Here is a 22,378-nt window from a genome sequence, read left to right as displayed (position 1 = left end):
TTGTTTATTGATAAGTTTTTTTTTTGTATGCAACACTTTTTACACGAAGTATTTACATACATTCGTTGTTTTCATAACAAAATGATTCCATGACATCTTGGAACAGTCAAAAATTGAAATTTCATCCATGCACCCATCGAATCACCAAAATTAATCACGGTTTAGCAAAATTTGCACAGAATGGTACGCATTTTGTGTATTTTCATGTGTTAACTCTCCCAGAGTGACTCTTAACCTTAAAATTGTTATAAAATCCTTGATATTTTCTGTTTTATAGATGAATTGCGCAGTTATTTTCAAAAATGCCCTTCGATTCGGTCTGTCCAATTTCAAACTGCGCAAGTAAGTGCAAAATGATAAATATTTACGTTTATTATCTGTAAAATTTTAGTTGCAGGTCACTGCAGAGTAAAGCCAAGCAAAATTACTATGAAATACTTAATCTGAACCAAAATTGTAGCAGCAGGGACATCAAACGTGCTTATATTGATTTATCAAAAAAGGTAACACGTTAATTTATTAAGTAAATAAAAAAATAAACTCAAAAGATTTGGCCCATGAGGGGATCGAACCCGCGACCTTCGCGTTATTAGCACGACGCTCTAACCAACTGAGCTAATGGGCCAGTTGCAATGCCTTAGAAAACTAAAAGTTTTGAAAATCTCATAATAAAAGTTTAAATTTTGCAGTATCATCCGGATAAAAATGGCCATGTTGATTCTCAAATGTTTCTGGACGTCTCCGAAGCTTACAGTGTACTAAGCAAAAAAGATCTTCGACGGGATTATGATTTAGTGATGTTTCCTCGACGAAAAATGAAACGTGATATGTATTATAACCAAGGCATAAACGAAATCAAATTCAAACGAAAGTAATATCTTATTATTAACAAAAAATAATTGGATTTTTATTAATTTAATGGGTTTTTTTATAGTCCAATGGATGATCCATCGTTTTTCCGAAACCGGGACAAGAGTAAAGATAAATTCTACGAATCTAAACCATATTATGGCATCAAGGGACTGCCTCGCATGTCGAATTCTGTGATTTTAGTTGCGGTGTTGTTAATAATGGCTGTGGGAATGACTGCACAAGTTTTAGCAATCCAGTAAGATTAAATTTAAAATATCCTTAATAAAAATTGATTTTTTTTGTGTTTTTACAGATATTCTGTGACCTTTCGAAGGGATGAATTAATGTACCAATCAAATATGGCGAATCGAAGTTTAGAAAAGGCTAGGCAAACCGCCGAACAAAACGGTAACCAAATGCAACTCGCAATTCTAGAAGAGAAATTCCGTAGTTTAGAATAAATTATCGTAGAACCAAATTAAGCATGTAAATATATAAATTATTGACATAAAAATAAATTCAAGTTGATTTTCGAATTATTCTGTTGCCTGATGATGACGAATTGATTGTTTTACCATATTTCTCGATCGTAGCAGGGCATGACAAACAAAAGCACCGTTTATTTTTCATAAACAATTCCTCACAATGCTGTCCGACGACTGACGTATTGCACCACATCGAAAAAATGTGTGAAAAATTTTTGTAATATTTTCGTTTTGGTTTTTACACACAAAAGAATACGAAGCACATACGCATACCAACAACGCCGACCACCACCACCGTACCACCTTCGGGATGGACGTCTTTTTGAAATTTTTAATCTTCGGTGGCAAGTATCTCTCGCAGCTGACGGCACAATCAATTGTTGAAGCGTACCGCCGTTCGGTACAACTAGGCCGTGCCCTTACCTTGAATGCAGAACACGCTGTGGTAGTGGTAAGCCATTATGACAACGTGCTAGAGTTATACCAGAAGAATCTCGAAGAGTTTGAAGCGCTGCCACACGCCCATCTTGCTTTTATCAGCGAACAACACCGGCAGGAGTTTGAGGCGTTTATGCACGACTCTGGTTTAGTCTCCGAGGAAGACATGTTGGTGTTGTTCAAACATGGCACCGCTGCAGATGGCGAGGTTGCTTCCATAGGGTTGACCTATGCCCAACAAATGACACAATCTATTCTGGGAAGTTGTGGTCCATCAAAAGCAACTCCTCGTACAGACTGCACAGATTCTGTATCTGAAGACATACCATTTGAAGACCCAGTTGATGTTGATTACACTAATCAAGAAAATGTCAAATCATATAATTGTCTATCACCACGTCCAGTCCATGCTTTCTCCATATTTAAAGAGACAGAACCCGATGGGGCCCTGAATTCAGTTGCAGAATATCTAGATCGGCAGGCAGAGTACATAAAATGCGCCAATGACACTTTCAAAGAACTCCAGGTGGATATTGCGAATAAATACGCGCAGATGCAAGCACAAGCAGTGAAGCAACATGAAGAGGACTTAGAACGTGAGAAGGCTTTCGCCCATAAACTCAAAACGGTGCAACAGGAAGTGGAAAACTGCACAAAACTGATGAAAAAGGCACAGAATCACTTTGACATTGACGATGAAGATCACAAAACAAAGAGGTTATTTGGTAGCATTGATAAGATTATCGAGGACGTAGAATCCATCACTCAGTTGATGAAAGTCAACGAGGAACACTTTGAAAAGTGTGAGAATCTTAAACTGATGCAGGAAAAAGGTTCCACAGATGTAGATTCTTTGCAGGTGATGGACGCTAACCTCCAAGCTTATAATAAATTTGTTTGCCAGAATCTAGGTCAACAAGTGAAGCAATATACCAGGAATACCTTGCCGATGTTACCTGCAGTTTCTACATCGGGACTAACACCTATTGAAGATAATATTATGAAATTTCTTAGTAGAAATAAACACACCGATACAGAACGTGAGAAAATCATGGAAATCAATCAAAAAGAGTTTGAAAAAGCGGAGAAAACTCTAAAGTATCCTTTGATAGGTCGGTGGAATAATCACCTAAAGAAATGTCGAAAGACAACGAATCTTACTCGTGAGAAAGACCGGAAAGCACGCCGGAAGCGAAATAATCTCTCGATTAAAAAGTCCTACAAAGGTTCTAAGTCCTGGATGAGCCGATCAAGATTCCTAGGGACGTTTCCTTATAAATCTGCTGATGATATGCGAGTGTCCAACTTTGCAGCGTTGAGTACCACGTGGATTAATGATGAACCCGATGCAGGACCGATGTATAACATCAATAATGCAATCACGCGATTTATCAACAGACAATCAAAACCCAATGTTTCTCATATTGAGAAACATCGTACGGTTGATGAGAGTCTGATGGTGGTTGATGAGAAGTTAGATTATTTGGTAGAAAAACTCCTGGATAACATTGATGGTAATGTAGAATCTTCAAAGATGCCGGAGAATGCCCAAGGCAATAAGTTTGTTGGTTTGTACTCTGCGAACGCAACGGACGAATTGAAAATGAAGGCGTTTTCTGAAATCAAGAAGGAGATTGTTAGCAATCTTCAATGTTTAAGGGACATGCAGGTAAGCGAGAAAGTGGACCCAATTGCTCATGATATCGGACCAATTCGTGATTATTCAAATATGGGAGCGCAGATTCAACAGGCTGTGGATGTAGATTATCTAAAGTCGGAATCTGAGTCTCCTGTTTTGTTTGATGGTATTCCCGTGGAGTTACCTTCGGATGACTTTGATACCGCCATGGATGAATTCACTGCGCAGGTTGCTAGGAACAACTCTATGCAGAAGAGGAGTCATCAGGCGACAGAGTCTGAGATTCGTGAATTGGAAGCGGTGAGGCAAATGGTTTCCGAGGAAGCTGTCAAACATCAAGCTGCATTAGAAGATGTTCGTGTTGATGCTGGACTGGAAGCGCAACGTATTGAAGCAAAACGAGCTCTCCAGGCTGCAAAAGTTGCTCGGAAAGAAGCTGCGTTTGATGCTTCGAAGGTTGCCTACCAGAAAGCTCTTGATGCAGAAAGAGTAAATGATAATACGGTCCGTATTGATATTACTCAAGATACAAACGTATCTTCAACTTTTCAACCACGAGTTGTCCACACTGTCAGCGATGATATTTGTGATATTTGTGCCGATATCAATTTTGACCCGGTGCAGATAGAGATTGAAGCACCTAGTCAAGTTCGACTTCATATTTCACTCTCTCCAGATGTTGATCAATCTGCAACTGTAGATTTGATTGAAACTGTTGCTCCTCATCACAGAGAACACAACGAAATCAACGCGAAGGCTTTGATGAAGGATATCCTCACAGAAATGAATGAAAAAGAGGCTGTGTATGACTGGCAGACTAACAATAAACTACTACAACTTGCTCGGGAGATGAATCATGCTGCAGCGATTAAAAACCGACATTGCAAGGAACAACAAGCTGCTGGTAAGCAGCTGCATGAAATCATGAACATTGATAATGTTGAAACTGTGATTGAAAGCACACCTAGTGCCAAACAATCTTTAGCAGAACTTAAAAATCATGAATCTAACGATCCTGCTAATTTAAATCTTACTATGAATACCCTGAAGTGGGTTAATGAATTGATTCATCGGAATAATGATAATCCCATGCTGGGCACAGATGGAACCTCTGTGAAGAACGTGAGTGTGTTTAAGAAGAGCCATGCTGAGACTAAGAAAAGATGGAATAAATGGAAGAATCTTCAGCCTAAGTATAGAAAAGTTAAAAAATCTTATACGGTAGTCAAGACTAGAAACAGTGAAATTACCCTTCAGGATATGATCAATGGAGGATCACGAATATTGAATTCTTCGGTTGAGAAACTCCCGGGTACAAGACATATCAGCTTCAAGAAGAGTTCAGAAAATGTTGTAAAGAGGTTGAAGCCTTCTACTGCATGCACCACTTTACGAAAACAATCTTCAGATATAAAATTGATTCCGATGAATTTACTACGTCCGAATATACAGCAGCAATCAGCCAATGATGATGATCTAATAGATAATAAACTGAGGTTGACTGAGAAGATGAAGTCGTGCAATTTGAATCAGTATCGCGTAGAGAGTGCAAAGGCTTTTAAGCCAGTAAAATTTGAAGAAACACCAAAAGAAGAAGTAAAAATACAGGAACCATCAACATCTACGAAGAAACCTATGTATACTGTACATTTGGAGAAGGTAACTGAGGGATCTTCCATTAAATCTGTGTCCGACAATCAAGCAATTCAATTTTTCAAGCAACCAAAAAAGAATTCTTTGTTTTTGGATAAAATTCCTGAAGTACCTGAAGATAAAGGTAGAGATTTGAAGATTACCCTGGTTCAAACTTCAGTAAAACCAGAGAAATCAGAAAAGATTGCTAATACTGAAGAAGTCACCGAAAATGGTACAACGAAAATAAACGAAGTGAATTCTTTTAATGCAATGTCAAAGATTAAAGCTATCAGGAAAACTTACGAGAAGAGTATGAGGAGGTCTTTGAGAACAGCTGTGCTTGCTCCAGATGTTTCCCGAAAGGATGCTTATACATCCCTGAATCAGAACCTAGCACAGAAGCTGATGCCAAAGGACCCAAAGTCAAAAAACTCCCACAATGCTTCAATAGATGCAGTAAACCAACAAACAGAAGCAGGATCTGCAGTCAAAGCTCAAGCTCAGGAAATACCACCAGCCCCACCACCAACACCTCGTTCTCCACGTAAGACACAGTCGTTTTTTCCGGCGAAAGCAGTAAAAACTGAAGCGCCTGTAATTTCACTCAAACGATTTCAATCTCAGACTGAGCAATTGTGTGCACCGTCAACCGAACAACTTCGGGAGAGTGCCAAGAAGAAAAGGTTAGAGAAGTTGCATAACTTGGCAATAAAACCACCTAAACCTGTGGAGACATTGTCCAGACCCTCAAAATCTGAAGATTCTATCCGAACTAAAGATACTATATCAATGGATTCTTATAACCCTGAATCACAAACTAGACTTGTCCAAATAACACCTACTTATATCCTTGAAGAACCAATTGGTAAAAAGAAGAAAGTTTATGAGCCTTCGACGAATCCTTATGAAACTGATAAGGACATTACTGTAAATATAAGAATTCCTGAACAAGGATCCATGGAGGATGTGTGTGATTACGATGTGACCTACAAGCATGAGGTAGCTGATGTGAGTATGGCTAATCCATCAAATCAAAAACATATAGATCCATTGATTAAGCGAGCTGTGGAGACTTACCACATGGCGAATAATGAGGAAAGTTTCAAACGTAGTCAAATTGGATCAAAGTTTTTGATTGATTATGATAAATCTGTGGCGAAATCTGAGAGTTTTGGAATGAGAGGACCACAAAATGCGACGGATTCAATTGCGGATGATGTGTCTATATCGATTAATATTGAAGAATGTGACCAGCGTCCCGAATGTGTTTCTGATGCTGATTTGGGTCATAGAAATAGATACATGAAGCATCTGCAAAGAAGGAATCAATCTTCTGTGAGTGAAAGTCGCTTGACACCTCCTCATTCAAGTTATGCCAAGATGAGACCCAGATTGGATCAATTACCGGATCTGGAGGTGATTGCAGAACAAATCGCTTCGGAAAACAACTCCAGAAAAGAACAAGCTGCAGCAGATTTACGTGCAAAGTCTGAGGAGAATAGTGAGACGGATAAAAGTTATCTGAACGTAAAGGGAATAATTTCACCAAGGGACATGATGGAGCCATCTTGTGCTGCAGTAAAAACACCTCCACAGCCTGTGGAAAGTGATCAAAGACCTCAAAAATATAATTATTCTAAGGATGAATTTAAAACTCAGGATATGGATGATTATGCACCAATGGCAGGTGCAGATATGAATTCTATTGATGAAGATCCCACGGGAAAAGTGGAGTTGTTGAATCCACATACGCATGAAAGGGTTTTGTATAATTTTTCGACTGATGATTCACATGCGTCCCTCTCACATGCAGAGAATTACCAGAAAATAAACGAGAATAATGTCCATGCTATTCAGGAGAGAATTGATAAAGATGACAAGGTGAGGACTACCTCGTTAAGTAATACACCTGCATTGACCAAACCTAAATCAAAAAATAGCGAATTGAATTATCATTCACAGATGCAACACTCGCCAATGCCGCATAGACCGCCTATGAATCCATCGGAACTTGCAAAGCATAAGTTCCCCATTCCTGCACCACGGTTGAAATTTAATCCCAAGGCTAAAGTTGAAGAAAAAGCAAGCGTTGAATTAACTGAAGGCATTAAAGAAGCTGGAGTGTCTTGCAATGTAGAACCTGAAATAGTTGCTAATAAACCTAAACAATTGAAGCAGGTATCTAATAGTCCTCAACCAACTCCTCGAATGGAGTCTCAGAATATTTCAGTAGAGCCTGTGAAGAAAAAACTAAAACCAACGATGATTAGGAATAAATCTTTGGATAAACCTTCTGAATCTGTACCGCCAATACCGTTGCCTTCTGAATCTAATAATGTAATGTTGAAACCTCCATCAGAATCATCACCACGTGAAAAATCTATAAAAATGATTAAGATACCAAAAGGTGAAATGAGAAAGAATGTGGAATTTAAAGAAACACCTCAGATTAAACGTGCGACAACTGCGCCGGTAAAAACAACTACTACTCCTCAAGTAGAAGCTAAAGATGACTTGATAGTTGAGACACTTTCAATAAGGCAACAATCGCCCAGATCACCTCGATCACATAAATTTGTTCTACCTCGGAAAACACCCAAATTCGCTCATAAATCAGAAAGGACATTGAATCAGAACAATGCACGAAGTGTTAAGGTTGAAGCACCAAGACCCAATTCCAAACATGCAAAAACAATGAATTCACTCAAAGATAAGTCTTCTGTACATGCAGAATCTAAAACTGAAGCAAAGAATGTGGAAACATTAAAAAATCAGAAAGAAATTCAACCTGTGTTGTCTGCAACATCGAAAAGTTTGGTTAAAATTGATCCTTCAACTGCTTCTAAACCCTATGTTGATATGTCGGCTGTGGCTGGTGATATGATACGCACGGGAGCCAATATTCAGTATTTAAATGAGTTGAGTTCTGAGTTGAAAAACTCTGTTTACAATGATTTACTGGAGAAATGTTATCCGAAAGAGAAGCAGCAGTCTGATGATATGAAAACATCGAAGGATATCATCAAAATGCAGGCTTTGTTGAAGAACGCTGAACCTTCTCAAGTAAAACCGAAAGTGGTAAACAAGACGCAACCCAGTTCAACTGCTGGTAGTCCCAGGGGACCTCGTTCTGGTATGGTTTACGAAAAAGCGGAAACACCTGAAACGTTTTTCATTCAGCCTGCTGTCAATACAAATGTAAATAACAACGAAAAGTTAGTAAAACAAACATTCCCCAAGCTAGAGAAAGTTTCATAGCTGTTGATGAACTCCCAGCATCTGCAAAACCAGTAATCAAAACCTACAGCAAGAAGGTGATTGATAATTTAAGAAATATGAAGAAGGAACTCATAGAAACTCCAAAAACAGCTTCTAATAGGAAGGAAGTGAAAAGTGACAGTGTTCTAAAGCAGAAACAGACTGAGAAGAAGGCAAAAGTGCAAGCCAAATATGAAGGAGGTTATGAGTTTCCAGAGGTTATGAAGTTGAAGGCTAGTGAACGTGAACGTAACCTCAAACGATTGATTATCTTGGAAGAGAAGATGAAAAAGTTGGAAGCCAAGCGTTCGACAAAAATCGGAAAGGAGGTGAATTCTCCGTTAGATAAGTCTTTAGCGAATGTCCTTGATGATATGCGTTATAAAAATCTTCAAAGTATCCTGAAACTACTGTTAGACGGATTGGTACCTTTAAGGAAACCTCTGCAGCTGGAACACAATATCGTAAAAGCTATAGTAACATCAACTCTAAGGAAAATGAAGGTGGAAGGTCAAGAGATGGAAGAAAACAAAGATCCATGAGTAAAGGAGCAAGTCAAAGTGAAGATTTATCCCCATCTAGAAATTCTGAAGTGAAGATTCCACGATTGCATGCAAGATCAGCTTCTGCCCCGATTCCAAAGAAAATAACTAAGCAGGAACAGGAGACAGAAAAGAAAGTTTCTGGTAAGAAGTCTGAACCTATGGAGGAGTTTATCTCAGTTCCCAAGTTGAATATCAAAGGTATAAAGAAATTGAATTCGACGACATCTAATACCACAGCACCACCAACAGAACAACAACCAAAGATTAACCCTAATCCAAAGACCTATGAGGAGGTACCACCTGCTGTGGGTCAATGGAAGTTGCCACCTTCAAGGAGGAAGAATTTACTTCCAAATATTCCAGAGTTGCAGAATGTGGAAGTTGTGGTACCTAAAAATAGTGCTTCTACAAAGGCGGCTGTAATGACCAAGAGACCTTATCCCCACCACCCGCACCACCAGTAATACCTACTGTTCCCTCCAACATAGTACCTGAAATAGAAAAAGTATCACTTGTTCCGAGTAGGGTAAGTGCTGTACCTGAAAAGCCATCTGGATCAGCATCACCACGGGCTGCAGGAACTGTCATATCTATAAGTCCCACACCGTTCTGTGCACCTACAAAATACGGTGCAGCACAATCCTTGCATCCGGAGGAAAGTAGATTCTTCCAGATTGAACCACCGAAGCCTGATGAATATGCTGAGCTACCAAGTGTACCAGCGGCAAGTTCAGATCCTCAATTGGATGCCAAACTGTTTATGCCTTATGCTTTCAAGGCTCAGAAAACAGATGATGATGATCCCAAAAGTCAAACCAGTCAGTTTGATCAAAAAAAGACAAAAACTTTGAAGGTATTCCAGAACCAGGTGAAACAGACTATCAAAGCAATGGAAGAAAAGGTACGGGAAAGGGATGAAAGGGAGAAGGTATATACCTTTAACAAGAAAACTATCAATGCTTTTACGAATACATTTGGGCGACATTTGGTGCGTTTGAAGACTGAATCAAACCACGGCAAGAAGAATGCCGAGGAATATCACAAAGCGCTTTCTGAGAAGCTTCAACGCATGTCTTCACTTCCCAGGGTCAAAGAAAGTGTAGAGGCTTCAAAGACCTTCATCTATAAACCACCTATCCGAGAAAGAGCTGGTATTCGTGAAACAAAGAAACCGTCACTCTCAGAAGTGAAACGATTGATAATACGACACTTGAAGGAGACTTCACCAAGCCAGCAGGTTACGTTGAAGAGATCCAATGCAACTGCTTAAACATGACACATTCCCGCTACAATCAATCAATCCATATAATGTCAAGAGCGCAATCGTATGTGCTGCAGAAAATTAGGACATGATAGAACAACATTTGTTGCGTACGTTGATCAATCCCAACCAAATCTCGATGTGCAATCGGCGGCATTAGCTCGCATTGATTTTTGGAGACAAATTTTCAGACTGATGATCAATGAGAAGGGTTAAGGGAAGGAGGTTCCTATGTAAATTTCATGTGCCGAACTTTCACATGCATTTCGATTACGCAATTGAACAAATAAATGTTCGTACAGTGTAAATGTCCCCGTGTATCTAGGTACACTATCACTTTGGTGTTCAAATCAGTTTAATAAACGTTATTCAACATTATCTAAAGTTATTTATCAATGATATTGCCATCTATTACATTTCCTTCTAAGTAATCTACCATATGACAATATTGAGGTTACACACAATTTGAACGACGTGCAAACAAAACAAGCTTTTTTATTAAGTAAAACGTGAAAATGTCTTTAACCTGCCGAGGAATATCAATTCTAGGAAGACATTTAAAGTATCTACCAAAAACAACGCAAGGTAATCATTATCCCATTCAACTTTTTGATATCAAAGATGAAAAACATTATGGCAATGATTTTTAGTTTGCGGGTACAAAAGATGGGTTTCTCCAACATTGAAAGCCTTACAAAACAGAAAAAAGAAAATGCCTGAACAAAAACCCACACCGAGATCCTCATTTCTTGAGTGGAATTATGATGCAGAGATCTATGCATTCTGCAAGAGGTTAAATGAAGATTTTGATACAAAACTGCTCAAACAAGCTCTGACACATAAATCATATGTCTTTAAAATGCAACAACAGACACCTCAAGACAATCAGAACCCTGATGCTCTTCCTCCACCTACATTATTAGACAACAATGTGATGATAGAAGCAGGGGACAAGCTTCTGCAGAAGTACATCCAGAGTAAATTTAACTATCCAAAGATGATTGTTCAATCCATAGAAGAATACCTTCTCAATGATGAAAAATTAGCTTATGTAGCCAAGCACATTGGTCTTACAGACTTGGTATTATCAGAAGAATACCCAGTTGAAGCCACAACATTATCCAATACACTTAAAGCAGTAGTCTCTGCTTTAGAGCAATCATCAGGTCTCCCAAAAACACACAAATTCATTGATGATTTCATCATTACCCAACTGAATGACTTGGATGTGTTTGATGTGTGGGAACCAAGTGATCCCTATAAATATCTTACAGAGTCTGTCTTGCAGGGCAAAACTGTTGAGCCAAGATTATGTAATCAATCAGCAGCCAACACGATCTTAGCCAACTATCAAGTAGGTTTGTATTCGGAAGATAAAAAATTACTAGGTATTGGTTGGGGTGAGAGTGTGGACATTGCAAAGAACACAGCTGCAATGGACGCGATTCGAAAAATATATCAAATATAATTTGTGCTCTGTCGTATTCTATAGAATTGCATTAAATTACTTATGTTAATCTTTGTGTGAGTCCATTATGAGATTACCGTCTATGTCTTTCATGCGTATGCGGCCATTGGAATATCGCGTTTCTTGCAAACCATCAGCGTAGATAATTTTAACCGTGCCATCCGGGTATTCACGTCTCTAAAACACAATTACAGAAAATATTAATAATTTGTGTAATATTGAGTAGAAATTACTAACTTTATGTTTGTCAGTATGTATTTCCTTCTGACCGTTGGCGAGTAGAAGGATTTTCTCGCCATCTTGTTTAATATTGACAACAGAGCCATCTGGATAGTTGATTTGTTCGCTACCATCCGCACTCATGTGTTTCACAATACCATTTGGGAAATGTACGGTTGAGGAACCATCGGAAAGATGTTTCTCAACTTGTCCACTAATAAAATAACAAATTAACACCTTAAAACCTTATAATTAAGTAAACTTACTCAGGAAATTCGAATGTTTCATCTCCTGTAGCGAATGTGGTCTGCCAAATCTGCGTATCTTTATAAAAATATTTAATAGTTCCTTCCAACAACGCAGTTTCTTTGATATCGCCATTAAAATACTCCATTTTTACTAAATTTCCATCTGGAGATACGGTTTTAACATTGCCATTTGGATATTTTGTCTCTTTTGACCCATCAGTTAATATTGTCTCAATTTTGCTATTAGTTTGTTGCGTGTCATTCAAACTATTGTGCCTTTTTAGCTTCCCAGATGTATATTTACCTTCTGTTTGCTTTCCACGTGCACCAAACACTTTCTCGTAGTTTTCCGACACAGAAAGATCGCTTAGATTACGAAAAGTTGTTATATCTCCATTTGAGCTTTCGTTTTCTTTGTTTTCTAGCGATTTTCTTGATTCTAATGAACTCCTGGAACGATTCTTTGATTTGGGTCTAACCATTTCATCTTCCGAGTCACTTTTATAGCTGGAACGTGAATAAGACCGACGATATTCAGTTTCGTAATCATTTGAACGTCGTTTTGATTTATTACTCTGTTCATGGATTAAAATATCAGTCTCAGATGATGATTCGTCTGTAACTACAATAACTTTATGTTTTCTTTGATTTTTGTTCTTTGTTTCTTCCTCGGAATCACTAGTAATAACAATTTGTTCGTTTTGAACATGTTTCTTTGACTTATGGGACTTTATTTGTTTATTTTCCGACGGAAAAGTAGTTTTTTGTGTCGGTTTTCTTCTGGTGGTAGTTGTACTTAAAGTTATTAGTGAATCTTCTGATGAAATCTTATCTTCAATTGAATTCTCAAGTTTGTTCAAAGCTTTAGCGACTTTCTGATCGTTTGTCAACTTTGTTAGATTCTTATTAATCTCATGCAACATTTTCGTTTCATCCTGGCGTCCCTTTCGACTAACCTGCGTCTGATTTTGTAATCTAGCATTCACTTTCTGCAGTTTCTCAATTTCTTCCTTTAAATGCGCATTGTCTTTCTCCAAAGACTTAATTTGAGTTCTTAATCTCGCTTGGGTGGTTCCATTCCTAGTTTCTTTCACTTTCAAAGTTTCCTTGACATTCGCCAACTCTGCTTTCAAATTCGAAATTTCTTCACGCTCCTTTCTATTTGGTTTATTCTGTATCTCCTTTGAATATTTCTCGAACACCTGCTTCTCTTTATTAAGTTTTTTACGTTCTTCATCAAACTCACATTCTAGTTCTTCACGTTTTGAATTGTATTCCTTCTCTAGGGACTTTTTACTCTTAATTATATCCGAACGTTGTCGCTCTAAATCCGATTTTAATTTCTCTACCTTTTTGTTTTCGCTTCGAAACGATAAAATCTCGGTTTCTAGTTCTTTAAGTTTAACTTTAAGTAAATCCTCGTTAACTGTATCAATTGGATCAGTCATTGTTGCAGCGTTTTGTCTTACAAGTATTTCCGGAACAATATTCGCAGTAGTATGATCAAAATCATCCGAATTAATTGAACTCTCATCCGAATAATCATTCTGAACTAATGTGTCATTACTCTGTTGTATTTCGTGTGGATAAATCAACATTTTCTTAGCATTAGATGAATTTTTACTCTGTAAAGTATCATTATCGAAGTCAGAATAACTGTTTTGTGTACCAGTGCTGATTTTATTCGGTAAATTATGAATATCTGCTTGAACTTGAACCCGATTCATGTTATTACAATTTTCCTGTATTGTTTCAAAGCTAGGAACCTTACCTTTAGTAATTCTATTTGGAGTGCTTGCAAGTAACTCCATTACACTTGAGTTGGTTGAACAAAAACTGCTATTCATTGCTTTTTCCTCTAATTGTTCAAAAACTCTCAATTCTTTTGCTAAAGCATTCTCATAGGTAGTTAAATCACCTGGTGTATTATTCTCACACCTTTGAAGTAAATTCTGAAGATATTGAACAAGCTGTGTGTGGTTATTGTTTATTGGTGTTTGATAAATTGTACTTTCATTATCCAACAAAGTGAGTTTATTCAAAAGATCTGTTTGATCAAAGGAAGCAGTACCATCACCATTGGCAGGCCCAAAATGTTCAGTAGCAAGTCTCTGTAGAGCATGAAAAAGTTCTGGATTGTTTTGTAACATTTGCAGTCCAACATTTTGTTGAGATTCTTCTTCAGAAATGTGTGATATTCCTGGTAGGGAACCAGAAGGTAATGTTGCAGGTAATGTTGGCAGGCAAGGAGGTTCATAATCTTCTGGTTCAACTGGACACCATTTAGCTTTCTGTTTAATAGACATTTCTGGAGCTCTCAAAGGTGTAATCTTGGGTGGTGAAGCAGTTTTGATGATAATCTCATCTATCTTTTGAATATTTGGCTTACATTTTGGTTTTGAATTAGAAACTGTTGATTGCACAAACTTTTCTTCTTGATCATCTGTTTTAATTTGATTAATTCTTTTGTGAGCAGCTGTTTTATAAACTTTCAGTGGTTTCATCTTGTTGAAGGGCTTCTTTTGATCACCATACTGAAGACCATACTTTACAAGTCCAGTACCTCTTTTTAAAAAAGGTTTCTTTGTGATATTTCCAGGACTTTTACTAGTATCATCCATTGCTTCCTCATTATCCACTTGTTCATGTACTACAGATGAAATTTCTTTAGTTTCTTCTTTCTCTTCTTCTATTCTTGATTGTGTTAAATGAGGAAATAATGAATTAGCAGCTTCTAATCTTGTCTGATGTTGTTTGAGTAGTCTTTCTTGTTGAATTTGTTGCCATCGCTTTAATTCATCAAGTTTGGCCAGCAAAGATGATGGTGACATCGCCATGTTTAATATTTAATTCTCTATAATAACATAATAAACATTTAGATTAACTTATTAAAGCTTATGATTGAAAAATAACGAACTTTTGTTGAGTTTATAAGGTTATAAGTCAAACCTTTCAAAATAACATCCAAATTCGGAGTATATCGTGCTGCTTCGTAGTTTCCAAAATTAAAACAAAATTTTGTTTCTTTCAAGCTAAATTTTTCAAAATATTTTTGACTTTTGAAACGGTTTCATTAAAATTTTATGTCACTTGATGTTTAAAGAAAAATTGAATTGCAAATGGTTCTAATTTTAAGTTTTTATTCAAAAACGTTTGCAATGGTTACAAGTTTAGTGAGAACATAAATTGGAGGGAAAATAACGCATTTGTATGTTCTTCAGGTTAATATCCAACGAATACCTGAAATTTGCAAGCTCTTCTGTTTTTTCTGTATAAAATTCTTGTATAAATCCTGTTTATTTGTGAAATTTAGTTGTTAACAACAGCAAGAAAATGATTTCTGGGTGAGTCTCATCTATTTTCTATCAAATCATCACGTTATTTCATTCTCTTTTGTTTAAATTGTACTTTTATAGAAGTATAAGTTAAACATGATGTGATATTAAAATTTTCCAGTTGTTATTCTCATCAAATCTCTTCTTTTTCGATTATTACTTGTTTCTTTCAATAAAATATCAAATTTTCTCTAGATCTGATGTATGTGATAACAAAGTAACAATTGAAATCCTTGTGGACAATCGCAAGTCCGACACCATTCTTCAAAATGGCCGTGGTGATTACAAAAGCGTCCGGGATCCGCATGAAGAATATCAATATCTAGATCACATTAAACGCATCCTTGACAATGGCGAGAAGCGTGATGATCGCACAGGCGTTGGCACCTATGGCCTCTTCGGCGCACAAATGCGCTACAGTCTTCGTCACAACATCTTCCCACTTCTAACAACAAAACGCGTCTTTTGGCGAGGAGTAGTCGAAGAACTCCTGTGGTTTATCAAGGGCAGTACCAACGCCAAACTCCTCCAGGAGAAAAACGTACGCATCTGGGACCCGAACAGTACCCGCGAGTTTCTGGACTCTGTCGGTTTATCTCACCGTGAAGAAGGTGACTTGGGACCGATCTACGGTTTCCAATGGCGTCACTACGGTGCAAAATATTACGACATGCACACCGACTACAAAAACAAAGGAATAGATCAGCTTAAGAACGTTATCGAGACAATTAAGAACCGACCGAATGATAGAAGGATCATAATGTGTGCATGGAACCCAATTGATATTCCTCAAATGGCCCTGCCGCCTTGTCATTGCCTTGTGCAGTTTTATGTTGCTGGAAATGAGTTATCCTGCATGTTGTATCAAAGATCTGCCGATATGGGTCTCGGAGTTCCGTTCAATATTGCCAGTTATGCATTATTGACTTGTATGATTGCGCATGTTACTGGTTTACAGCCAGGCGAATTTATTCATACTCTGGGAGACAGTCATGTCTACATTAATCATGCAGACGCTCTGAAGGAGCAGTTACAACGTACTCCCAGAGATTTCCCGAAAATGATCATCAAACGGAAGGTAACTGACATCGAGGACTTCAAGTTTGAAGATTTTGAACTGATTGGCTACAATCCATATCCGAAGATTAATATGCAAATGGCGGTTTAAAAAGTCTTAAAGTTTGTGTCACTTGTTTGTATTTAAAGTATTATTGTGACAGAATGTTAAATTTGTTTGTGAAAAATGTAATGATTGCTTTTAAAACACTGAATGTAATGAATAAAATATCTGGAGAGCTTTAATTAAGTAGAATTTGTTAATATCACGACTAGTAGGGCTCAAATATTTATAAAATCTTCATGGAACTAAATTTAACAAAGTTTACGCTTGAAAAATGTGTGTTTTGGCGTCATCTAGCGGTGTTACTTAAGAATAAATGCTTAATTTAAACCTAGATGGCGCTAGGATGCACTTACTTGCATTAAATATAGTCTATTGGTGTCAGTGAGTGCACATAGTGTCCGTGTGAGCTATAACTTTAGGCAATAAAGTTTCGAGACAAAGAACCAGACTGATTGACGTGCAGCGGTCAGTTTTAAAAGGTTTTGTTTTAGCGAGCGTAGGATGAGTGTAAATGAATGCACAAAGGCGTTTGTTTCAGTAAAACTAGTGGATGATGACACAACTTAACATCTGAAACCAAATCAAAGACAAAATGGTTGCCATTTTTCTGCTCTTGCAATAAAATTTATTTTTTTCTTCTTTTACCGATAAACTTGCGTCAATAAATCATCCCGAAATGATTTTTGTATTATAATTAGAACTCCTTTGTATATTATCGTTTGTTTCTCGCAGTGAATGAATCGTCTTATTCACAAAATCGTATTGTAAAACGTAATTGAATTCTATTCGCCGGTCTCGCGTGTACAACCGGCCATATTATTCATCAATTAGTCAACGGAGCGTTGCAATATTTGTTCTGTACGTCCATGTAATAATACCACCGTTATCTCCGGCGTTTTTCGTTGTTTTATCTACGAGCTCGCGAGCGGCTTGATAATTCGGCGAGATAAGTTCATTCGCGGCCCAGTTACGGTTCGCGTCTAATTGGAATCGCATCGGCGTTTGAATTTCAATTAATTACACTTTGAAAAGTTAGTTTGTACACAACAAGCGTCCAAAGTGGTAGCAAAATAGTGTTTGGTTGCTGGTAGACAACAATCATGAACACAAACGGCTCTAAGTGTTATTTCTGTCATCGAGAACTACGCAACGAGACCGCAGAGGTAAAAAAAAGCTTGAATTTTATTGATTTAATAGTGATGTTGCAATGAGATAAGAAAAATTGTTGACTTAACACTCAAAACACACACAAATGTGTTGCAATTTATTTTTTGAGTGGATTTATTAATCACACATGATTTTTTTACCGTAAAACATGACTCATTCAATCAATAGCTATGATTTGAGGTTAGGTTGTGTTAAAATTTCATTGTTTTCATAGCAACATTCAGCACGTTGTGGCTACGTGCTTGAACCATGCGTCAACAAATGTGGAGCTTACATTCCACGCAACAACAGGTCCCAACACCTTCATGTTTGTCGAAACACGCGCCTGAAATCAGCAAGAAGCACTGAAAGTCTGCTTAGCGCGACAGGTTATGATACTTATCCGCGTGCCAGCCACCTTAGCAATTCAAGCAATGCCTCTTTCGTTCGTACTGGGACTTTACCTCGGAGCTATAAAGAATTACCAGGACCTAATTATCAATATCAATATCCAGAGAATGCGATGCACAACGCAGCTGGATACAATATGGCGCCTCGCGCACCGGAAGTTAATGGCAAATATGAACAACTTCATGAGAAATTCCAGCGTGGGCATCAACAACACGCGGATTTAATTCGGCAAGTTGAATTAACATTGAACAAACTCCGATTGGATGTACAAATGGTTCAGGGACAGAATAAAACTCTTGTTGATTGGCGTACGAATGTTCAATATCAATTGGATGGAATCGTTGGAGAGTTTCGAACGATGAATGCAAATAGTAAAAATGATATAAACACACATCGCCTTCAGGAGTTATCAAAGGATTTAGTTCTGTTGCGTAACTCTTTAAACAGCCAACAGGTGACGCTGGTAAACGCACAAGTCGACGCTGAAAAATTCCGTAATGATATGGAATATAAACTAAAAGAGTGTGAAAATTACTTTCGGCAAGAATTGCATAAGTTATCAGAGGTCAACGAAGGACAAACAAGACAAATTGATGTTTTTACAGCGCGGGAAACGCAATACAATGAAGTTAACCTCAATTTACGAACGGAGATTGATGCGTTGCAGAATGATTTGACGAGTTTAAAAAAACATTGCACCAATTTGGTAGAAACGAATAAATTGCAATCTGGACAAATTAATGATTTAAAAACAGCACTGGCGAAGATTAATTTGAATGTAGAGGTCGCTGAACGTTCATTTGAAAACATCCAAGGGTTAATCGCCACGCAACCAGGGAGATTATTGTGGAAAATCAATGATTTTGATATCAAATTAGAGAATGCTAAGTCCAATGAAAAGATCCCGATAAGAAGTCCTGTATTCTATACGAGAGACTACGGATATCGAGTTAGAGTAAGTTTTGAGGTTAAAATTGATTATGTTAAGTTATAACCAAACTTTTTAGCTACAAGTGCACTTAAATGGACTGAAAAAATGGCGTGGAAGACATATGTTGGCTTGTTTGCATGTTATGAAGGGAGATTATGATGATTTACTAACATGGCCGTGTAAAATCGAAGCAAATATCATTTTAAAAGACTTGGAGAATCTTGAAAAGGTTAGTAATGCTTAGATGAGTAATAATAAGATAATTTTGTGTTTCATTTTGGTTACAGCCGAAGGATTACGCACGTTACATAACCGCAAAACGTAACTATCCTGATGACATCGCAGATGATCCTCAGGAGTCTTCAACGCAGTATATTTTCATCCCTCACACAATATTGTTGAAGTCTAGTCACTTGAAAAACAACGCTGTTTTCTTAGAGATAGTTATCAACAACGCACAATAATAATAATAATTAACTACAAAAAATAGGTCATAAAATAGGTTAGGTTGCATTTTATATTTATTTTAATGATTTTTAGTCATCTGTGGTTCTTTTTTGTGCAATAACATTTTAGCCAACGCAATAATTGGCGATTCGAATGACAGCACTGAAATAACCGATAGTAAAGTTGTCAGAAAAATGTCACAAACACTGCCATGCAACTAAAACATAAATTAATAAAAAAAGTTAAATAAATTTAATTATCATATCATATTCATGCTTACATTCGGCCAGAATGACAAAAGCATCGGTGTTCTTGTCGAGCCCATGGTGAAAACCAAAACAACAACTTGTAACAAATACATACTGTAACTCAAGCGTCCCATGACGATAAACAAAGAGTTTGAGAGGAATTTATTCAATGTTTCTGTAAACAATTAAGTTAAAATCAATCTGTTGTAGATATAAATATAATATTACTTGTGTTTTGGTTGACACAGGAGAAAATCACCCATGAAACACATAAACTCCATGCGGGGCGTGAAAAAGTGACGAACATGTTGTTGTTTAAATAATCATTGGTGAAAACCGTTGTGTTTTGGATGTAATATGCACAAACACACATCGTTATCAATGTTAGCATCCAGATAACATAATAGAGTTTCTAAAAAATATATTATTAGTAAAATTAAATAATTATTTATGATTTTATTATTACTTTTGGAATTTTAAACGTGCGATCTTTATTTTCCACCATAAATAAACCCATGATAAGTCCCATAATGTACGGAGAAATTCTTGTGTGTGTATGATAATACCTAATTCATATAAATAATTTAAATAATTTAATTTAATTGTTATTATTGTAATAATTAATATTTTTTACTTACTCATATGGAATTCCAAACATTATACACATAGGAACCAAAATACTTAACAACAATGCAAAACCAAACAGGCAATAACATTTAAATCTTTCATTTTGTTGCAAAAGTCGTGTTGCAGGGATGAGAATCAGTGGTGTAAACAAATACAATTGAAAATCCACACTTAAATACCACGTGTGTGCAAGGCACTAAAAAAACAACAAATACAAAACAAAATAAAATGCATAATGATTGTTTTTCACTTACTTCTGATTGAAAGTTATTGTATTTGTAATTCTGATAGAAAAGAAAGTATGGCAGCCAGTGATCAATGCAAGGCCTACGTAATATTTCCACCATGTCCGCATACAAAGGTCCTGAAGACATGCGACGCAGGATTGTTAAATGCACGAAGAAAATCACTGTCATTGGTGGTAACAATCTAAAAAAATCATAAAATATAAAATAGTAATCGATTTAGTTCAGTTAGATGACACTAGGTGGCGCTAGTTGTACCTATACGTGAATTATATAACTTGCTAGTCAACATTACAGGTTACTTTACCTCAATAATCGATGCATATAAAAATACGGAATTGTTGGAACTGTCAATGCTAGTTTATTACGATTTTTAAAGCATTGATAAGCTAAAACAAATCCACCGAGATATAAAAATGTATCGACTGCTAAATACGCAGCTTGGACGTAAAAAGATTCATGCGAGAATAACCACTGAAAGTAAATTTTATATTACTAGTCTCAAAATGAGGTTAGGACTTACAGAAAATGCATACAACGAATTTCTGATCGGTAAGAGCTTCATAACGAAATATCTATGCGAAGCAATAATCCAAATCATGCTTATTACGCGTATTCCAGCCAAACATGAAATCTGATCAGGGCCAATCTTGGTTTCAAACAGTTTCTCGCCATTTGTAAGCACAGAAAACAAAATACAGTACGCATTTTGTTTTAGTTCGTGTTTTCGTGTGTACCAGTCGTAAACAGTGCTCAAAAACATTATGAAAGCAAACACGCCCAAAACAGTCCTAGAAATATTAAAGGTTATGTTTTTGACAGGTTAATATAGGTTATGTAGACTTACAAGAAGGTATAATCATCAGTATCTAGTGTTGTGTAGCTATCCTTGGTTTGACAGACGATTTCCTGTCCGAATGGTAGTTTGACATCGCACACTTCCGGAATGCAAGCGCCATAACCAGCAAATGTCTGCTGGAGGTTCACAATTTTAACCAAACAATACTTACCTCTAATGGCGCCCACTGGGGTTAGTTCAGAGATGTTTATGCATTGGTCGTAGTTGCCTAGGCTGACAAATTGACCGGAGAGCATTCCATCGGGGATTTTTCCCCAGGCATCAAGCACTTAAAGTGTTTTAATTCATTTTTTTAAAGTTTACTTAAATAATATAATTTCTTACTTTGCAATCTTGTTTCCTGATCATCTAGAAGCACATAGCTCACTTGATCTGCACAAGCTTTCAGTTCAAGGTCAACTATTTCAGACAACGCCATTTTAAACTCCAAGAAATAGAAAATATAACATAATATCGAACGATTGCTACGTAGACACTGAAATAATCAACTAGAAAGGTAAAATACGAAGTTTCTGTTGATAAGAAAAATATGCAAAGGCATTTTTTAAATTCTTTTGCGGATTGTTGTCAAAAACATTGATAAAGAGGTAAAAATGTCCGCAAAACACTTAAATTGGCTAATTAACGGTAACCATGACAACAAAATACATATTTTTATTACCAAATGTTGATTTTTATTAAATTAACGTAATTTTTGACTGTTTGGACAGTTGACAGCTGTCACTACACTGTCAAACATGTCAAAAATTAATATTCTAACCTAATATGACTTATAAAATAAAAATAAATATTACAGTGGTGTTTTCGATGAAAAAGATGCAAACGAAAGTGTTTTTATAGTGCGCTGACGTGAGTGTATTAGGTATATACACGCCGAAATAAGTTCGCAATGTGCGGCGTGCGACCCACAATCGCGCGAATGACGACGCGATGATGACGCCGCGGCCAGATGTCATTT

General features: G+C 36.9%; 7 protein-coding genes and 1 non-coding gene across 12 annotated transcripts; 5 read left to right on the top strand and 3 right to left on the bottom strand.

The window, feature by feature from the left end:
• The first annotated feature begins 32 nt into the window (after nucleotides 1–32).
• Nucleotides 33–1,388, top strand: LOC135792431 (dnaJ-like protein 60). 2 transcript variants are annotated; one of them, XM_065303059.1, is made up of 6 exons: nucleotides 33–183; nucleotides 278–342; nucleotides 398–503; nucleotides 690–871; nucleotides 935–1,108; nucleotides 1,166–1,388. In XM_065303059.1, the coding sequence occupies exons 1-6, from the start codon at nucleotides 181–183 to the stop codon at nucleotides 1,311–1,313; spliced, it is 678 nt and encodes a 225-aa protein (XP_065159131.1). In that variant the 5' UTR covers nucleotides 33–180; the 3' UTR covers nucleotides 1,314–1,388. The 2 variants fall into 2 exon arrangements, with proteins under 2 accessions (XP_065159131.1, XP_065159130.1); XM_065303058.1 differs by having other exon boundaries at nucleotides 34–183; nucleotides 392–503.
• TRNAI-AAU (transfer RNA isoleucine (anticodon AAU)) lies at nucleotides 552–625 on the bottom strand. The gene has a single exon. It is a non-coding gene; the product is annotated as a tRNA-Ile (tRNA).
• A 91-nt stretch (nucleotides 1,389–1,479) lies between the features above and the next one.
• LOC135792423 (uncharacterized) lies at nucleotides 1,480–10,491 on the top strand. 2 transcript variants are annotated; one of them, XM_065303047.1, is made up of 2 exons: nucleotides 1,480–6,930; nucleotides 6,990–7,176. In XM_065303047.1, the coding sequence occupies exons 1-2, from the start codon at nucleotides 1,648–1,650 to the stop codon at nucleotides 7,035–7,037; spliced, it is 5,331 nt and encodes a 1,776-aa protein (XP_065159119.1). In that variant the 5' UTR covers nucleotides 1,480–1,647; the 3' UTR covers nucleotides 7,038–7,176. The 2 variants fall into 2 exon arrangements, with proteins under 2 accessions (XP_065159119.1, XP_065159118.1); XM_065303046.1 differs by having other exon boundaries at nucleotides 1,481–6,930; nucleotides 7,012–10,491.
• On the top strand, nucleotides 10,487–11,630 carry mRpL44 (mitochondrial ribosomal protein L44). Its single transcript, XM_065303057.1, has 2 exons — nucleotides 10,487–10,698; nucleotides 10,764–11,630. Exons 1-2 carry the CDS (start codon nucleotides 10,629–10,631, stop codon nucleotides 11,579–11,581), a joined length of 888 nt encoding a protein of 295 aa, XP_065159129.1. The 5' UTR covers nucleotides 10,487–10,628; the 3' UTR covers nucleotides 11,582–11,630.
• On the bottom strand, nucleotides 11,559–15,097 carry Sas-4 (spindle assembly abnormal 4). Of its 3 annotated transcripts, none has more exons than XM_065303049.1 (4): nucleotides 14,966–15,097; nucleotides 12,067–14,902; nucleotides 11,819–12,014; nucleotides 11,559–11,758 (listed from the first exon to the last, which is right to left on the bottom strand). In XM_065303049.1, the coding sequence occupies exons 2-4, from the start codon at nucleotides 14,883–14,885 to the stop codon at nucleotides 11,627–11,629; spliced, it is 3,147 nt and encodes a 1,048-aa protein (XP_065159121.1). In that variant the 5' UTR covers nucleotides 14,886–14,902; nucleotides 14,966–15,097; the 3' UTR covers nucleotides 11,559–11,626. The 3 variants fall into 3 exon arrangements, with proteins under 3 accessions (XP_065159121.1, XP_065159122.1, XP_065159120.1); XM_065303050.1 differs by having other exon boundaries at nucleotides 14,998–15,016; XM_065303048.1 differs by having other exon boundaries at nucleotides 12,067–14,984.
• Nucleotides 15,081–16,685, top strand: Ts (Thymidylate synthase). Its single transcript, XM_065303056.1, has 2 exons — nucleotides 15,081–15,392; nucleotides 15,579–16,685. The coding sequence occupies exons 1-2, from the start codon at nucleotides 15,382–15,384 to the stop codon at nucleotides 16,549–16,551; spliced, it is 984 nt and encodes a 327-aa protein (XP_065159128.1). The 5' UTR covers nucleotides 15,081–15,381; the 3' UTR covers nucleotides 16,552–16,685.
• A 788-nt stretch (nucleotides 16,686–17,473) lies between these two features.
• On the top strand, nucleotides 17,474–19,922 carry Traf-like (TNF-receptor-associated factor-like). The gene is made up of 4 exons (XM_065303055.1): nucleotides 17,474–17,669; nucleotides 17,888–19,018; nucleotides 19,071–19,223; nucleotides 19,282–19,922. The coding sequence occupies exons 1-4, from the start codon at nucleotides 17,607–17,609 to the stop codon at nucleotides 19,456–19,458; spliced, it is 1,524 nt and encodes a 507-aa protein (XP_065159127.1). The 5' UTR covers nucleotides 17,474–17,606; the 3' UTR covers nucleotides 19,459–19,922.
• LOC135792427 (O-acyltransferase like protein-like) lies at nucleotides 19,498–21,916 on the bottom strand. Its single transcript, XM_065303054.1, has 10 exons — nucleotides 21,745–21,916; nucleotides 21,409–21,688; nucleotides 21,085–21,352; nucleotides 20,869–21,035; nucleotides 20,571–20,745; nucleotides 20,328–20,512; nucleotides 20,156–20,255; nucleotides 19,918–20,101; nucleotides 19,722–19,864; nucleotides 19,498–19,658 (listed from the first exon to the last, which is right to left on the bottom strand). The coding sequence occupies exons 1-10, from the start codon at nucleotides 21,836–21,838 to the stop codon at nucleotides 19,521–19,523; spliced, it is 1,734 nt and encodes a 577-aa protein (XP_065159126.1). The 5' UTR covers nucleotides 21,839–21,916; the 3' UTR covers nucleotides 19,498–19,520.
• Nucleotides 21,917–22,378: the final 462 nt, after the last annotated feature.

Source organism: Atheta coriaria, unplaced genomic scaffold, assembly GCF_025399875.1.
Source record: "Atheta coriaria isolate IRGN ID8LTWV9N9 unplaced genomic scaffold, Caltech_Dcor_3.1 hic_scaffold_5_pilon, whole genome shotgun sequence".
NCBI classification, from domain to species: domain Eukaryota; kingdom Metazoa; phylum Arthropoda; class Insecta; order Coleoptera; family Staphylinidae; genus Dalotia; species Dalotia coriaria.
Note: the sequence above shows the minus strand (reverse complement) of the source record. Positions and strands in the feature narration are given on the sequence as shown.

Coding starts and splice junctions, on each gene's coding strand:
- mRpL44 (XM_065303057.1), top strand. CDS start 10,629: ATGTCTTTAACCTGCCGAGGAATATCAATTCTAGGAAGACATTTAAAG. Junction 10,699..10,763: donor TCTACCAAAAACAACGCAAG/GTAATCATTATC, acceptor AATGATTTTTAG/TTTGCGGGTACAAAAGATGG.
- LOC135792427 (XM_065303054.1), bottom strand. CDS start 21,838: ATGGCGTTGTCTGAAATAGTTGACCTTGAACTGAAAGCTTGTGCAGAT. Junction 20,513..20,570: donor ACAATAACTTTCAATCAGAA/GTAAGTGAAAAA, acceptor TTGTTTTTTTAG/TGCCTTGCACACACGTGGTA. Junction 19,659..19,721: donor TTTTGTCATTCTGGCCGAAT/GTAAGCATGAAT, acceptor TTTATGTTTTAG/TTGCATGGCAGTGTTTGTGA.
- LOC135792431 (XM_065303058.1), top strand. Junction 872..934: donor GAAATCAAATTCAAACGAAA/GTAATATCTTAT, acceptor GTTTTTTTATAG/TCCAATGGATGATCCATCGT. Junction 1,109..1,165: donor GCACAAGTTTTAGCAATCCA/GTAAGATTAAAT, acceptor GTGTTTTTACAG/ATATTCTGTGACCTTTCGAA.
- Traf-like (XM_065303055.1), top strand. CDS start 17,607: ATGAACACAAACGGCTCTAAGTGTTATTTCTGTCATCGAGAACTACGC. Junction 17,670..17,887: donor TACGCAACGAGACCGCAGAG/GTAAAAAAAAGC, acceptor TTGTTTTCATAG/CAACATTCAGCACGTTGTGG. Junction 19,019..19,070: donor ACTACGGATATCGAGTTAGA/GTAAGTTTTGAG, acceptor CAAACTTTTTAG/CTACAAGTGCACTTAAATGG.
- LOC135792423 (XM_065303046.1), top strand. CDS start 1,648: ATGGACGTCTTTTTGAAATTTTTAATCTTCGGTGGCAAGTATCTCTCG. Junction 6,931..7,011: donor GAATTGATAAAGATGACAAG/GTGAGGACTACC, acceptor TATCATTCACAG/ATGCAACACTCGCCAATGCC.
- Sas-4 (XM_065303049.1), bottom strand. CDS start 14,885: ATGGCGATGTCACCATCATCTTTGCTGGCCAAACTTGATGAATTAAAG. Junction 12,015..12,066: donor GAAACATTCGAATTTCCTGA/GTAAGTTTACTT, acceptor TTATTTTATTAG/TGGACAAGTTGAGAAACATC. Junction 11,759..11,818: donor TACATACTGACAAACATAAA/GTTAGTAATTTC, acceptor ATTGTGTTTTAG/AGACGTGAATACCCGGATGG.